At 37.0% G+C, this 16,380-nt stretch overlaps 1 protein-coding gene across 1 annotated transcript in view; it reads left to right on the top strand.

Annotated features, from left to right (window-relative positions):
* Positions 1-15,405, top strand: part of LOC128219816 (uncharacterized) — a 49,171-nt gene extending 33,766 nt beyond the window's left edge. The window contains exons 2-11 of the mRNA XM_052927869.1: positions 3,131-3,243; positions 3,816-3,904; positions 4,729-4,910; positions 5,989-6,117; positions 6,418-6,503; positions 7,255-7,375; positions 8,662-8,742; positions 10,085-10,206; positions 10,989-11,096; positions 11,450-15,405. Coding sequence (XP_052783829.1) covers positions 3,131-3,243; positions 3,816-3,904; positions 4,729-4,910; positions 5,989-6,117; positions 6,418-6,503; positions 7,255-7,375; positions 8,662-8,742; positions 10,085-10,206; positions 10,989-11,096; positions 11,450-11,776 — 1,358 coding nt within the window. The 3' untranslated portion in view covers positions 11,777-15,405. The remainder of the gene's footprint in view (positions 1-3,130; positions 3,244-3,815; positions 3,905-4,728; positions 4,911-5,988; positions 6,118-6,417; positions 6,504-7,254; positions 7,376-8,661; positions 8,743-10,084; positions 10,207-10,988; positions 11,097-11,449) is intronic.
* The last annotated feature ends 975 nt before the right edge of the window (positions 15,406-16,380 follow it).

Here is a 16,380-nt window from a genome sequence, read left to right as displayed (position 1 = left end):
TCGTCGTTGGCTCGAACTCTTGGCTTGATTTCCTCGTTGGCTCGAAATCTTGGCTTGATTTCCTCGTTGGCTCGAACTCTTGGCTTGATTTCCTCGTTGGCTCGAACTCTCTTGGCTTGATTTCCTCGTTGGCTCGAACTCTTGGCTTGATTTCCTCGTTGGCTCGAAATCTTGGCTTGATTTCCTCGTTGGCTCGAACTCTTTTGGCTTGATTTCCTCGTTGGCTCGAACTGGATGTAAAGGACCATTGTCTTTCTACTAACTGCTTAATTCCCATTAGCTCGCATTTCCCGAGGCTCGAGGTATTTTCGCCGGTCCATGGGACTTCGAGCCAACGGGGTTTAACTGTATACCTTTAGTTATCATTTTATCATTTTACAAAACATGATTGGGAATGGGAAAACTCTTCTTATGTGTTTTTTTCTTCAGAAGTTATCTGGGCAAAACAGGAATGATTAACAATACTTGTTTCGCTCAATACTTCAATGCATTAGAGAATTGATTGAATAAAACCTTTACCCTCGCTCGCAATGCATCATCTCATTTCTAACACCCGCCGGCTTACATAAACTCTGCAATTTTTAATGCCTCCCTGGATGTCTGCAGCCGAACATTTCGATATTGATCTGTGTCCACATTGCTGCATCATCTAATGCGCATTGCAATGTTTTTTGCCACTTGTTACATCGTTAGCTGAACGGGATCCATCCACAGAATTCCTGCAAACCTAATAACACTAGTACTTTTAAAGCTTTATCCCCGATTGAGGTTATATATGGCGCTATTAGTAACGCATGCAGCAAATATATGACGCTATGTTCGCATCATTATAAGTACGCCATATATTTCTCTGCGGAAACTGCCTTTGTCTGACACCGCATTCCACATTAACTACAATATCAGACGCCCTTTGTTACTAAAACAGTAAAAAAGGTTAGCAAATCTACATTCTCTGGTATAATTGATGCACAACTGCATATAACCGTCTCTCCCATGGTAAATTCTTAATGCAGTATGGTTACTTGATTGGGCTGTGTCTTGTGTGTTTCTTATTTGTCTGTAAGTTATGAAGCTTTTGGTCCTAGTACTACTATTACAAGAGTATAAACAACAACAAAAACAGCAGCAGCAGCAGCAGCAACAACAACAACAACAACAACAACAACAACAACAAAAACATATTCAACAACAAAAAACAACACCAACGACGACAACAGCAACAACAACAAGAACAACAACAACAACAACAACAACAACAACAATGAGAACATAGCAGCAACAGTTTGCTTGACAAATGTTGTGTTTTCTTAACAAAAAAGTATGTAATATTTGAATTATTCCATCACAGCAAGTCTAGCTGGCAGCAGAGAAAAACCCTGTCAGCTCATTATTTGTAGAACGTGGATCACTCGGTAATTGTCCGAAAGTCGTATAGCTAGAATAATGTTGACATTGATTAGACTTTATGTGTCGTCTACTAAACCTCCTAATAAGGTAATACACGAGTTAACACACGTCTGACGTATTCATGCAGTGAAACAGGCGAAAAAAATAGGGACGTAAAAATGGTGTGGCAACGGTACCAACGTTTTGAATACTTCATCTATACTTAGATAATGAATTAAACTGCAGCTAAATCTTTAAAACTCCTGTTAATAATGCTGAGAGTAGATCTGACCCCCCATCCCTCCACCCTCGAATTTATCTTGGCACTACATTAAAAATAGGTCTCCATTTACCGTTATGTGCACAAACAATATTTTTTTACCGACGAATATACATGTATATTACATTGACAGACATATTAAAAGTTCAAACAGTTTTAAAACTAAATCTGAAATCTTACATTGTTATTGCCCAACTCATGGCAGGGTATACCTTTTCATGGCTCACAAACATTATTACTTAAAATTGGAAACCGTAAAACCTCATCCCGCACTTTGCAGAAGCCGAGTGTAATTGCAGTGTTTGTCTCTCAGAATTTCCAGCTGAACATTCCTGGGTCTTATAAACTCATTCTGCAGATTTTACTAGACCACAAATTACATGCAATGAAATAGAAAATTAAAACAAAAATCAAGGGCGAACATTGTGGCCATTATACTCGTAAAACTTAAAATATTTTGTTTGGTTTTATTGTTTAATATTGTATTCACACGCAAGAGCGGGAACCGCATTCTATTAGAGTACACGTGTACTTTGAACAACTCACATTTTCGGAACGCAGGGTATTCAGAGTGTAGGACAAAATCCCCTCGGGCAAAATCCCCTGGACAAATCCCACCCTTCAAAATCCTCCCGGACACCATCCCCCGGACAACATCCGGCCCGGACAACATCTATCCGACTAAAATTTGCATAAGCTACAAAATAAAGTGTGGAATGAAAAATTGAAATGTATTTAAATAAATTATTATACACATTATTTAATAGAATATGGTAAATTACCTTAGCAGTCTGCAAAAAAGGCTGGATATTATACCGGAAATTGGGGAAGATGGGATTGTACCCGCCTAAATTTGGTGGGGCATATTGCCCGTGGGATTTTTTTCCGTCTTCCGTTTAAGGCGGGTAGTTAAATGCCTTGTGTTAACTCTCCCAAATTCAAACGTTCAATTTAAATATACATGAAACAAAAGCAACACCTAAACGTTTTAATATGTTCAAGAAGAGAAAGAAAAAGGGAATCGCACTAAAATAAAGCCTTAACTATATATACGAGTATATCTCTAGAAAGACGTCAAAGGATTCTCATTAAATCTTTTATTTCCCATATACATGGAAATTCAAGAGTATCACCTATTTCTGACTTTAAAATTAATTATTTGCTCCTGGTGGTTCTTCTTTAAGAACATACTAAACGATTACAATGGAACGTTGTCAGACCACGTGCTCTAGAACCTACATTTTATCTACAAAAGAAATCGTCTGACGAAGATTATGAATAATGTGACATAGATCATTACTTACCATTTAAGAGGAATACAACTGAAACATTGATCAGTATATAAGGTTCCTTTATTTCGCATGGTACTGTTTCATGCCACAACATAAATGTAAGAATATTGTATATGGTAATTAAATATTACTTCAATAACCATTCTAAGTTCGTTATTTTTTCTATTTATAGGCGTGCTGGTTACCGGCGCAAGCGGATTTATAGCCACACACATCATACGTCAGCTGCAAGAAGAGGGGTACCAGGTCAGAGGGACGCTGAGGTCACTCGAGGACAAGGATAAGGTATAAATTTTAAAGTCGATATCGAGCAATTTCCCGTCATATATCCGTACCGCGTATTACAAAGTTTCATTGAACTTACTTTTTCTTCTTTCGGGTGACAGGAATTCATTTCATTGAATTCAGAAACAGTTATGAAACTTGATCCCACTTGATAAAATCTTTGAACGGGCCATTCTTGCTGCATGCAGATAAAAGCAAACTGTCATACACTAATTTAATGGTTGTGAGTTATTGCTCCCACTAGAAAACCTTTCAACGATTCGAATATTTATATTTTGTCCTTAATGGCTATTTGGCTGGCTGTGATGTCCTCCTTTATCCTCGTATAGTTATCTTTGCCATTTAGTCTCGTAATGTTAGCTGTGACATTTTACTACAATTTCTTCAACTATATAATATTTATACATTATCACCCCATCAGACATGTAATAAAGACATAACGGTAAAGCAAAGACCGGTATAGGTGAGGACGTTTGCGTGATGCGCTTTTTATTTAATTAGAAACGACAAATATAAATTCTACTATGCCCCATCAAGCGGTTAATACTCTAATAAAACATCGCCATTTGCAGGTTGAGAAGCTACAGACGCTGTGCCCGGAAGCAACCTTCAAGCTAGAACTAGTAGAGGCGGACCTCACCAAACCAGAATCATGGGAACCGTGAGTGATTATGTTATTATGCCTACGGTGTGGTGTGCGCAAATAAGGTCCATAAATCATCAAATTATTTCAGTGAAATGTTCACTGTGCAAACTTGTAATTGAAATAACGAGAGCTTTGTCGTGTCTTGCCACACATAGAAACGATGGGCATTTACTATGTAGTTACATTTGACACTTTCCCAAACAGAAACTTTTCAGCCCTCATAATTAAAGTATATTAGCGACTCGACTGCTCCTAGGCGGTAACCTAGCCATTCATAGATATATGTTAATGCGTGTTATATATTTGTAACATATGTTCATGCATGTGAAGTCTTTTTTGTTGTTTATTTTGTACATTCCATGCATTTCGTGTTTGTTAGGCCATACCATTAGGTCTTTAAAGCTGCACTCTCACATATTGAACGTTTTGACAACTTTTTTTGTCTTGGAATGAGCTAATTAATTCGAACATGCATGGAAACCAGTCATATAAGACTGCTGACAAATAAGTTTTCTTAAACCGTTAGTAACGCTTTTAGGCATAAAACATTAACTTTCGAACGGAAATATGAAAATCTGCGCTCTGACCTTTTGTCAGCAGTCTTTTATCACTGGTCTGCCGATATTTACGCATAATTGGCTTTTTCCAAGACAAAAAATAAGAAAGTTGTAAAAACGATAAATCTGTGAGAGTGCAGCTTTAAACAGGGTCTTTGTTATTTGGCTGCCGTGCTTGTCCCTGCAGTCTACATTGTATCAGATGTATATAGTTTGATTTATTTGACAATGACGCCCATTTGTGTTTATGCACTATTTTATGTGTAATTCTCTTTTCTCCAGAGCGGTAAAGGACATGAAATACGTGATCCATGTGGCGAGCCCGTACCCGGTCACCCCACCCAAGGACGACAGTGAGATTGTCACGCCCGCCGTGGAGGGAACACAGGCCATCTTGAAGGCGTGTGTTCAGGCAAAGTCCGTGAAGAAAGTAGTCCTTACAAGTTCATCTGTAGCAATCTGCTGTAAGTAAGCTGCTGGTGGTTGTGAACTTATCAATACTCAAAAGAAGTAGTCCTTACAATAATACATTGACAACTGACTGGATAAGCCGAGAAGCCCAAAATCCAAAAATTAATCAAGTTTAGGGACTTCAGTTCATTTGTAGCAATGTGCTGTTAGCAACCGTGTGCCTGTGAAGTAGACAAATTTGAAAAGAGCGAAGTCTTTAGTGACCTTGATGTTATGAAGTACATATTACGCAAAGAAATCACTGTATACAATTTCATCTGTAACATTCTGCTGTAAGTAAGTTTGTGGTGGTGATTTATGTTTGAATGGGAGTTTATATATATGAACAAAATTATATAGTGGCAAAATGTGTGTTCAGGCCAAGTCCGTTAAGAGTTTAGTTGTTCTTGTAAGTTTATCTGTTGCATTCTCAAGTAGGTAAGTGCAATAATACAGACTTTAATTATATCCAAATTGATTGTTAGTTAGTGTGAAGATTTTCCTGTATGAAGTGTGCAAAGCAAAGTCCGTCAAAAAAGTAATCCTTGCAATTGTGTGTATAGCAATAATCTGTAAATGTTTGGATTAAAACTTGAGTATGAATTTGTGTAAATAATGTGCAAATTATGTTTTGAGGCGCGTCATTAGGCCACGTTTGTCAAGAAAGTAGTGCGTATGGAATTGTTTAGGATTAAATTATGTTGCAACATGGGACTAAATTTGTATATCTTAGACAAAGGGAAACTACTCGTACTGGTATACAAGTAACAAATGGAGTCTTCTCTTAAATATGTTCTATACAACACACGACATGGACATACATTATGCTAATGTGGAATACGGTATAGACAGGACGGCGGAAGTGGTAATCAGAGAGACCAGACGTCAATCACATTGTACAACGTAAAACAAGTTACGTTTCAAAATTATCAAGTAACGTGATTCACGTTGATGACCGTATAAGCGGAAGCGGGTAACATGTTAAGGGAGTTGGACTGGTTGGAGGTGGGCGTGCCCGTAGTCCATAAACTATAGCTGCGAAAATCTCATTGGTCTTGAAGAATTATTAGGATAACGTTATATACATTTTAGACGGGACAGCGGAGCCTGGGAAGACGTACACGGAAGAAGACTGGATGGAAGCGGAGAAGCTGGACGCCCACGGGAAGAGCAAGGTGCTCGCGGAGAAGGCTGCCTGGGAGTACGTCAAGGAACTGCCAGGTAAGGAAAAGGGGAATGATATAAAAATAATAACGGTAGAAAGTTATCAAATTTTGACAATGTAGGTTGGAAATTTCGTGTTTATTTATGTGTGGTTATACACTTGAACACTAAACCATGAGTTTAGATGTTTACATATAACACATAAGTAAAAATCGTATGACCCAAAACCCAAATTACTAAACATTAACTTCATTGTTTAAGAACTTTTTAAATTTATTTTATCATAATTTTGGCGTAAAGCCGTTTTCTAGAATCACATTTATTTCAGTGATAATCATTACGTTTTTTTCCCTACAGATGAGGACAAGGTTGAATTGGCGGTGGTGAACCCTTCCTACGTGATGGGACCCGTCTTGAACGGCTCCAAGTGCAGCAGTATGGACGTAAGGGGCCCTTTTAATCAATATATAGAAACTGTATAGACGCATTGGTTGCCCTTTTAGTGAATATGCAGAAATTGTATAGACTAAGTTGTTGCCCTTCTAGTGCATACGTAGAAACTGTATAGACTAAGTTGTTGCCCTTCTAGTGCTTATGTAGAAACTGTATAGACTAAGTTGTTGCCCTTCTAGTGCATATGTAGAAACTGTATATACTAAGTTGGTGCCCTTCTAGTGCATATGTAGAAACTGTATAGACTAAGTTGGTGCCCTTCTAGTGCATATGTAGAAACTGTATAGACTAAGTTGGTGCCCTTCTAGTGCATATGTAGATACTGTATAGACTAAGTTGTTGCCCTTCTAGTGCATATGTAGAAACTGTATAGACCAAGTTGGTGCACTTCTAGTGCTTATAAGAAGAAACTGCATTGCGAATTGGTTACCCTTCTAGTGCATATGTAGAAACTATTTAGACGCATTAGTTACTCTTTTAGGGAATATGTAGAAACTGTATAGAAACATTGGTTGCCCATCTAGTGTTAATGCAGAAATGAAATATGTTTTGGTTGCCTTTAAATTGCATATATATGTAGATCTTGAATGCGTGTTGGTGGCCATTCTAGTGCAGAACTAATATAAAACCTTGTGTGAACATATATCCATTTTATGTTGATATTAATGGACCTTTACGTAGGTGCATCTTTACATGGAAGTGTGTTTTCGGTTTAACATGTGCTTCTAATTTACATACCAGATTGTCAAACGTCTCCTGGAGCATTCCTCCATGGCGCTGCCCAAGCTGAACTTCTCCGTTGTGGACGTGCGCGATGTCGCCACTGCGCATATCAAGGCCATGACCACACAGGAGGCTTCCGGTAAGGACACACGTTTTTCCCAGGAGTTACTGTAGCGATATGCAGACAAATGTATAAAATGGTTGTTGTTTTGGGGTTTGGTCAAAGTTGGACAAAATAGTTTATTGATTAGTCAAAGGTTGCCCATTTATAAATAATAACCAACTAAATAATTGAAATGTTAAATCTAGCCAAAATATGACAAGTGGACATTTAATGGGTGTGGTCAAAATTGGACTAAATAGTTTATTGATTAGTCATTGGTTACCCAATATATATAGTTAGCCAACTCATTGAAATGTTCAAACTAACCGAAATATGACAAAGTTTTTTATACAATTAGCTGCCGGCTATTATCGAACTTGTTCGGGATGGTACTCCTATTGTGATTGTTTACAAAGTTTGATGAAGACATATTCGTTTTGGGCAGTCTGTGAAGATTTGCAGATTCTTTAACCATATTATTATTCATTTCTATCTACAATTCTTTTTTCGTTCTGGGTATTCTTGAGACGAAAACCAATCAAATATATTTACATAGATCATACTGGGAATTGGCAGGTTGACAATAACTGGAGAACATTTACCACCGTCAACGAATCTGTCTGCCTGTCGCACACGATATAAATGTTCTATTAGTCATTTTCTTAAGTTGTTCTGACTTTGTATTGTTGTTCATTATGTTCATTTTGCTGTTTTTATTTATAAATAACTAAGTAAAAAGATTGGCATAGATCATGGCATAATATTTATTATTTCACATATAAAGGGTTGACCGTTTTACAGACGTATACATTTTTAAATGTCTACCATTTACTAGTTTTTTTTTTTGGGGGGGGGGGCAATTTTGTATTTAGAAATATGTTATAAATATGATGTAAATATGTCATGGACTAGAGTAGTCATAACGATGGTTCATGAGCGAATGACTGAGAGTCCAAGACATATGGTGCACACAGTTCGTTGAAACACGTCCTCTTGGTATATACTAATATATATTTTAGCTCTATTGTGACGGAAGCTGCTTGCTTATAAGATCAATCTCGAGTACGTTTTCTTGGCAGGAACCGGTACAGTGTCCTTTTTGAGAGGTCATAAACAGGTACCCCTGGTAGGGATCGAACCCACAACAACTTATGGTCAAAAGCGAACACCTAAACCTAAACCACTCTCATCCTCTTGATAATGGGTCATCGAGAAAAGGACTCTTGATGCGGCGAGAAATTATTTAATAATTGTAAATCATACGCACTAATAGAATAACCATATCAACACATTAATTGGTATATCTTATTATTTCGTTTCAGGCAAGCGAGTCCTTGTTACGAACGAAAACCTGTGGATGAAGGAGATAGCTTTAATCCTGGCAAAGGAATTTAAAAGCCAAGGTTGGTTTTATGCTAGAAAATAATACAGACTTAAAGTTAGAATCTTAAATGGTACTAATACTTGTATTAAGATAATTATAAAGATTTTCTTATATTCTTTTGACGCCATAAATATATGAAAATGTTTTTTCGAACCATCGGATAGCTCGAGCTTTCAGGTCGGTCCCGAGCGTCCTCGAAATATCGCCAGTTTACTAAGAGTATTTCTTCAGTTATTGATGGATTGATCGTTTCCTTTGAATACATTCTGCCTGGCTCAATTATACTTATATATGCACTTTAACAACGACAACAGTATTACTTGACATGAAGTCAATACATCAAAACATGAAGGACAACTAGAGACTTTCAAACGCTTACTCTTGATTATGTTATCATCATTGCTCATGATATCCCAGTGAACATGCACGAGGCGTGCTCATGATATCCCAGTGCACATGCGCGAGGCGTGCTCATGATATCCCGGTGCACATGCGCGAGGCGTGCTCATGATATCCCAGTGCACATGCGCGAGGCGTGCTCATGATATCCCAGTGAACATGCACGAGGCGTGCTCATGATATCCCAGTGCACATGCACGAGGCGTGCTCATGATATCCCAGTGCACATGCACGAGGCGTGCTCATGATATCCCAGTGCACATGCACGAGGCGTGCTCATGATATCCCAGTGCACATGCACGAGGCGTGCTCATGATATCCCAGTGAACATGCACGAGGCGTGCTCATGATATCCCAGTGAATATGCACGAGGGGTGCTCATGAAAAAAACAATGACTTCTAGCACTTTCAAATGAGAATAAAACCTATACAAAGATTATTGTCTGTAACAGTTACTTAAGCTAAACTCTTTTATCCATAATAAAAAAACAACAACCTTCAAATGCAGAAGCTGGACTGCTTCTTTCATAATAAAGTCTTTTTAAATAAACGCAGCGCGACTCTTTCATTCTGAAAAAAGAAGTTTTAAATTAACGAAGCTGAACTTTTTCATTCATAAAACAGAACTTTTAAATTAACGCACGAAAAACTCGCCTACGTCTTATAAACACAGTCGCATGAATTAGAGTTAATTTCTAGGCGTATGTGGACTTTATGTTTGTTTTTGACTGGTTAAACCCAACACATGCCTGGACGCAACATGGCTTTGATTGATGTAAATGTGGGCGAAAATGGAGGAAATAATCAGTTCAACGAGAGAGCCTAATAAATTAGCTCTCACCGAAATTTTGCATCAGTATAATTATACATCAAAATGTCGCGGAGTCCAGTAAGTGGAACTTACCTCTACCATGTTATAAGGTGAACTTACCTCATATCTACCACGTCATTTGTTTTCACAGGTTACAACGTTCCCACGGCCAACTACCCGAACGCGGTGTTGAGCATCATTGGCGTGTTCGACAAGTCGGTCAAGATGATCATTCCCCAGGTCAACAAAGTCGTCAAGTTCGACAACACCAAGGTCAGTGGCTACCTATGGCATATTGCATTAGTGCAATTAATCTCAGTGGTGTAGCTTTCTATATTCCATGTAGGTCGCAGCAAACTCTTTAAAATGCAAGATGTATGCATTTAAGCTGTGTGAAATTAGCTGAACATTGGACATGGGGAATTGGACATTCATACTTGAATGTTGTGCTGGCACAATGGACATGCAATAAAAGAATATCGTGCTGGCAGGACATTGGACCAGCCTGCACGTCATTTTATTTTTGAATGTAAAATGCGTATGTTCGTTCCTTCACACAACCATGGTTTTTATGTTCTGAAGTAAACTGTAAGGAATTCGGTGAATTTGTAATTATATCAAGCTGTTGGAAATATACATCAAAACTAAAACCACAAGCAATCTAGCTGAATAGATAATCCAGGGGGGCATACCCCTGCACCTACATAGATATTGGCCTACACACCATGTTCAACCACACACCACAACCCTGAATCTAGAATGATATGTGAATGCTGTGAACTTAGTTTTGCATCTTTATGTGCCATATATCGGGAGCACAACTCTTCAGTGAATAGTTTTCTTCTTATTAGTCAAAATAAGTATGCATTGAGTGCGTAAAGTGTGTAATCTTATTGCCAGCAATATTATAATGATGCTGCATACCAAAGAGTGTTCACATTCTCTGCAATAGTTTATCCTTCTTCTGTTATAACAAAAGTAAATCGATCCATGTCCCCAAATGAATAACAAAGTTTTTGACATGCATTGACCTTATACCTAATATGTCGTTCCAGATGAAGGAACTACTCGGCGTGACCCCGCGTGATCTCAAGGACACCATTATCGACATGGCCTACAGCCTCATCGAAGCAGGGCTTATCAAGAAGTCCAAGAAATATAGGGTAGGTGTTTCGTTTTTTTAGCATTTGTTAATTAAGTGAATTAACCCAGACGATACATCAAGGACAACATCGACATTGTCTACAATGTCATAGAGACAGACCTTGTTAAGAGGTCTAAGAGTTTTAAGGCATTGGCTTTGAACGATGTCTTCAAATTGGTCATACTTCAATAAGTAAGAGGTCAAAGAAGGTTGAAGCACACCTCTGAAATGGTTATAATAAAATTAGTTATGTGTTTTGATTGGACTCAAAATTGATTTAACATGATTAGCGAATCATGTTTTAGACTAACATAACAAATAAATATTGTATACATTATGACAAGTGCCTGAAATCGAATGTGTTTTTTTCAGGGACCAGGCGGAAACGAGCCTGAAGCGGAAGAAGAGGGCGAAAAGAAGGAGGGAGAAGGAGAGGAGGAAAAACCGAAGGAGAATGGTGAAGTGAAGGAAGGAGTAGAGGGTGAAACGAAGGAAGAGGAGGGGAAAGCTGAGGAAAAGAAGGAAGAAGGGAAGGAGGAGAAGGGAGAGGAAAAGGGTGAAGAGAAGGGTGAGGAAAAGGACAATAAGGAAGTTGAGAAGGAGGAAGGTAAAACTGAGGAGAAAACTGAAGCTGGAGAAACTAAACCAGCTGAGGAAGCCAAAACTGAACAGAAAGAAGAGAAGAAAGATGCTGAATAGGCGATAGTTTGCCTTAGGACAGTAAATGACTAGGTATCTGTATTTATGAGGACTTAATAACATTGTGATTGTGACTTTTGGTGCCCCGTGATGCCATGTTGAGAGTTTCAGAGAAAATGTGATTTTTCTTTCTTTGCGTTCTTAATAATCTTCATTAGACATTGTTATCGTTGGTCAAAAATGTAAAGTAAAATGTAGAAACAACAAAGATTAGATTCACATTAAATACCCTTTACTTCTAGAAATCTACAATTATACTTCATAAATATTAGTTGTTTCTTACCAAAAGCCAGAAAAGGGGCAGAGGTTCTGATGGTGGTAAATGTGTTACTGAAGATTGCTTCAGATTCGTTCCGTATTCGATATTTTGAGTGTTTGATATGACTGAAAGACACATCTCATTCTCACAACCCACAACATAAATCACCAATAACGTTCATCATACATTTACCATTTCCATTCCCACTCCAAACAAAACATGAACGCGTCTTTAGTATATATGTGAACAAGATTCAAAGGTTTTGTGTTTTTGAATATGTTGTTCCGTGGCGGCTTTTAGATGCGTTTTCTTTTTTGGTAATATGTTCATGTTTACCTGACACCACCTTATACAATGTCATCACTGCTAAATCCAATTCATATAACTCTAGGCCCAACTCAATAATCATCAGAGATTTTGGCTTATTTCTGTAAAGAGTAAAATTTTGAATGCTTTGACTGGACTGTATAATGAATTGACTGATACATTGTATGAAATAACAAAAGTATGTCTAGTCTAGTGATATTGATATATATTGCATCAAATACGGGCCGAGCTAGGGCTGTATTCAATATACAAATAGTTGTTTTGGACATGCTTTTGTTATTCTATTCAGTGTATTGGCCAATCCATGTTATAGCCCAATGAACACATTTAGATATTTCTTAGATAAATTCAAGATGTTTTCGAGTAGGGCCCAGGTTATTTAACTGAATATGAAATCATAAGACTGCTATGTTATTGTGTAGGACATTTATTTAATAAATCGCATTTGCATTATTCGTGTTTGATGTGGCTGTCAGCCTAATGCCATTATTGTATGGTATTTTGATAATTAAATACTTATTGCATAATTAATGTTACACATATTTCTTCGTACCCCTGAAAAACAACAACAGAGTTTTGTAAAAACATGGAATATGTTTTCTTTAATATGTATTCATACATTTGTCATTCATTTAAACAACGTGCTTTATGAATTAAATCTCAAAAAAGCCTTAGAACATGTCGACTGAGGGTGCCTACATAGCTTTTACATTTGTGCGAATAGAATATCTAAACTAAATTAGCATTTAATGCAGTATCACTGATTTTTGCAACATTTTCACTTGCAGATTTGCTTCATTTCCATCTAGAATAAGTTTAGTCCCAATTAGTTCCATAGAATACAATGTCATTGGTGCACACAAATAATATCTTAAATAAGGAAAACACTTCACCAAGCATTCGAAATGTTAAAAGGGCTTTAATTGAAAATAGTTTGTTTTGAACCAAACACTTAATTAACTTTTACATTGTATTGCGCTTTAGAAACACTGTTTATGAAATGACCTACATAGCTTTGATGAAGAAATCTAATGATCGCAAAATTAATTTATACTATTATAAATTAAGAATTTGCTGTATATCTCAATATATTTTCCTGAACGGAAATTGGACTTTTTTTCCGTGACGCAATGCCAAACATTTCCGTTTGTCATTATATGAGTCACGTGATCAAATCACATGGTACTACTCTTCTAGCAAAGCTTTCAATAACAGTTTTGTATTTTTGTACAGTTTTATCTATATTTTTTGTGTATATACATATTGATATTACATTTTTGCTAACCTTTCTTATACATTACTTTTTAAATTATATTGTTTTTGCTTGCTTGAATATTCCTTATATAATAGTATGTTCAATGACTGTCTTACGATTCAATCATATAGGACATTTACATACCATTTTGAAGCAAAACCAACTGAAACAAGAAATAGCTGTCGACTTATACTACTGTTTGCAAATAAACACCCCGTCCAAGTACGACATATTTGTACCGCCATAGTAATGGCTCCGAGCAATGTGTTTCAGTACTTCAAAGAGTTTCATTTGCCACTGCAACGTTCATGCAGGCGTAATTTAAAGCTACAATTGATTATTCGATTGAAGTAAAACCATTACATATTGTGCTTATATGAACGCTTTACGAGGTATGAGCCCGCCTCTTCAGTAGTTAGTTCCACGTGGTACGTAAAGGTGTTCGCCAAATGGCAGATGGAGGCAGTCGGTTTCATTAATGTGAGAATTTGACAGGCTTTAGATACCCCACATGTTTTGAAACTCAGTTGTTGAAATGAGCACGGACATTCAATGAATTATAAACTCGAAACGCTAAGTTGATTTGCAAACAGTAGCATAACTTTTCATGCTATGATATAAAGACGTCAGTAGGCTACCATTTCAAATCACCTACCAAGCCCCCCTTTAAGAAAATGATTTTTTTATAGATTCATTTTGATATTTTTTACCTTCACTGACCAATTCAAAAATGAGCTACTTGCTAAGCACCTAATAAAACTACAGGGACCATGCCAGTTTTGGCAGTAAGAAAGGACTGGGTTTGTGTCAATGTGTTTTGGCAGGCGCCCCTATCTAGCGTTCAGACAATTGTTTGACGATTTTTAAGAAATGGCCAGTATTTTGCTTTAGACTTTACATCAGCAGTTGTAGCTTCTTTGAACAATTTTTGATTTATTGTAGTTTTTTTCATAAAGACATGGATTATCGTCTTCGGATGAAATAATATAACTACTTTTGATACAGACATACGATCATTTAGAAATTAAATATAAGTATTAACTGAAATCATAGTAATTGGATGTCACCATTGCTTTCCATTTTAAATAAATTATTCTATACGTCAAATTCAGGTAAAAGAAACCAAGGAACCATCTCATGAATAATTCTAGGAGCTTTTAAGTACATAGGAGATACTATCGAAAATGCAGAAATACTGTCTAAAACCTCCCTAGCTACAACTCCACCCCTAGGCTAAATTAATGAGACTGTCCTTTGGATTTCCAAGCACAGCACTAGAAAATTAAGAGGTTGCAATTACTGGAGTAAGTCTGTCTTCCAACAATTTCTGTCTTTGCTATGTCGTTTTCGTATGCTGTATTCAATGCAATTTGTGTTTTTGTAAGCTTATGGATAATATTGTTCGTGTGAACATCACACATTTCTTGACAATATATGTTGTGCCTGTTTTCCGTGTTAAGAGTTAAGACTATGGATCAACATCTCTTTAATATCTGTTCATGAGTAACATCACATATAGTTATATATCATGTATCTGTGCAGTACTTGATTGAATTCAATATTAATTCTTGTTCTTGAAGAACCTAGCAATAATTACAATCTGAATAACTTTTTGCTTTTCATTAAACGAAATATATAAGTTTAATTATTAGTATTATATGTTATTAACGGTTATAAATATTGTAAACGATGGTCATATGTGTACAACATGATCGCAAATATGTACATGTTGCTTTATACCGCTTTCATTTGTTATATATATTATGTACAAATAAATGCGTCATTAGATCAAGTTGTTTCTTATCAATGAAGTTCCGACCGTATACATTATATTCGCCCTTTGTCCGGCGTCCGTCGACTATCGTGAACATTTTATTTGTTTAAAAAAATATTCCTGTCTGAACCCATAAGTCCTATACCCTTAATATTGGTAGACATCCTTATGTAGTAGTGGATCTTTACCATCACTGTTAAAATGATATTCCTCGGCTCAAAAATGGCCCAGCCCCAGGGGTCACAATATTTCTTTATGCTAAAACAATTTGGAAATCTTCTGCTCTGAAACCGCTAATTCCAGACGTTTTGATAATTGATATGTAGTGTCATGTAGTGTCCCTTGCCAAGATTGACCAAATCAGGTCACTGAGGTCGAAGCTGACCCGCCCCGGGGATATCAGGTTCTCTTTACAGTTATATTGTAAAAATATTGATAATCTTCTTCTCTGAAACCACAAGACCAAATCTTTTGACAATTGTTATGTATCCTCATGGAGTGGTCGTTAACCAAATATTTCAAATTATGTCACTGGGATAAATGTTGGCCCCGCCCCGGAGTCCCAAGAGTTCCATATACTAATGAAGTACAATATAGAAACTCATCTTCTCTGAAACCGCATTGCCAGGACGTTTGATATTTGGTATATAGCCTAACGAAGGGGTTTACACCAAAATTATTCATATAATACCCCATGAGGCAAGGGGTGTCGCAGCTTCTTTTATTGATAATTCTATATAAAAAACTTTGAAATTTTCTCTGAACCGCAAGGCGCAACCCTTGGTGTTTGGTATGGAGCCTTAAACAAGAGGAAAGGGATAGGAGAAGGAAGCGGAAAACCAAGAAGGAAGTGGCGAAGGAGGAAGGTTAAACTGAGACAAAAACTGGAAAGAAAAACAAACTGAGGAACGGAAAACTGAGCAAATCAGAGAAGAACGATGCTGAATAGGCTGTGGTTGGCTATAGGACAATAAATGACTAGGTTCCTG

This window comes from Mya arenaria, chromosome 15, assembly GCF_026914265.1.
Source record: "Mya arenaria isolate MELC-2E11 chromosome 15, ASM2691426v1".
NCBI classification, from domain to species: Eukaryota; Metazoa; Mollusca; class Bivalvia; order Myida; family Myidae; genus Mya; species Mya arenaria.
Note: the sequence above shows the minus strand (reverse complement) of the source record. Positions and strands in the feature narration are given on the sequence as shown.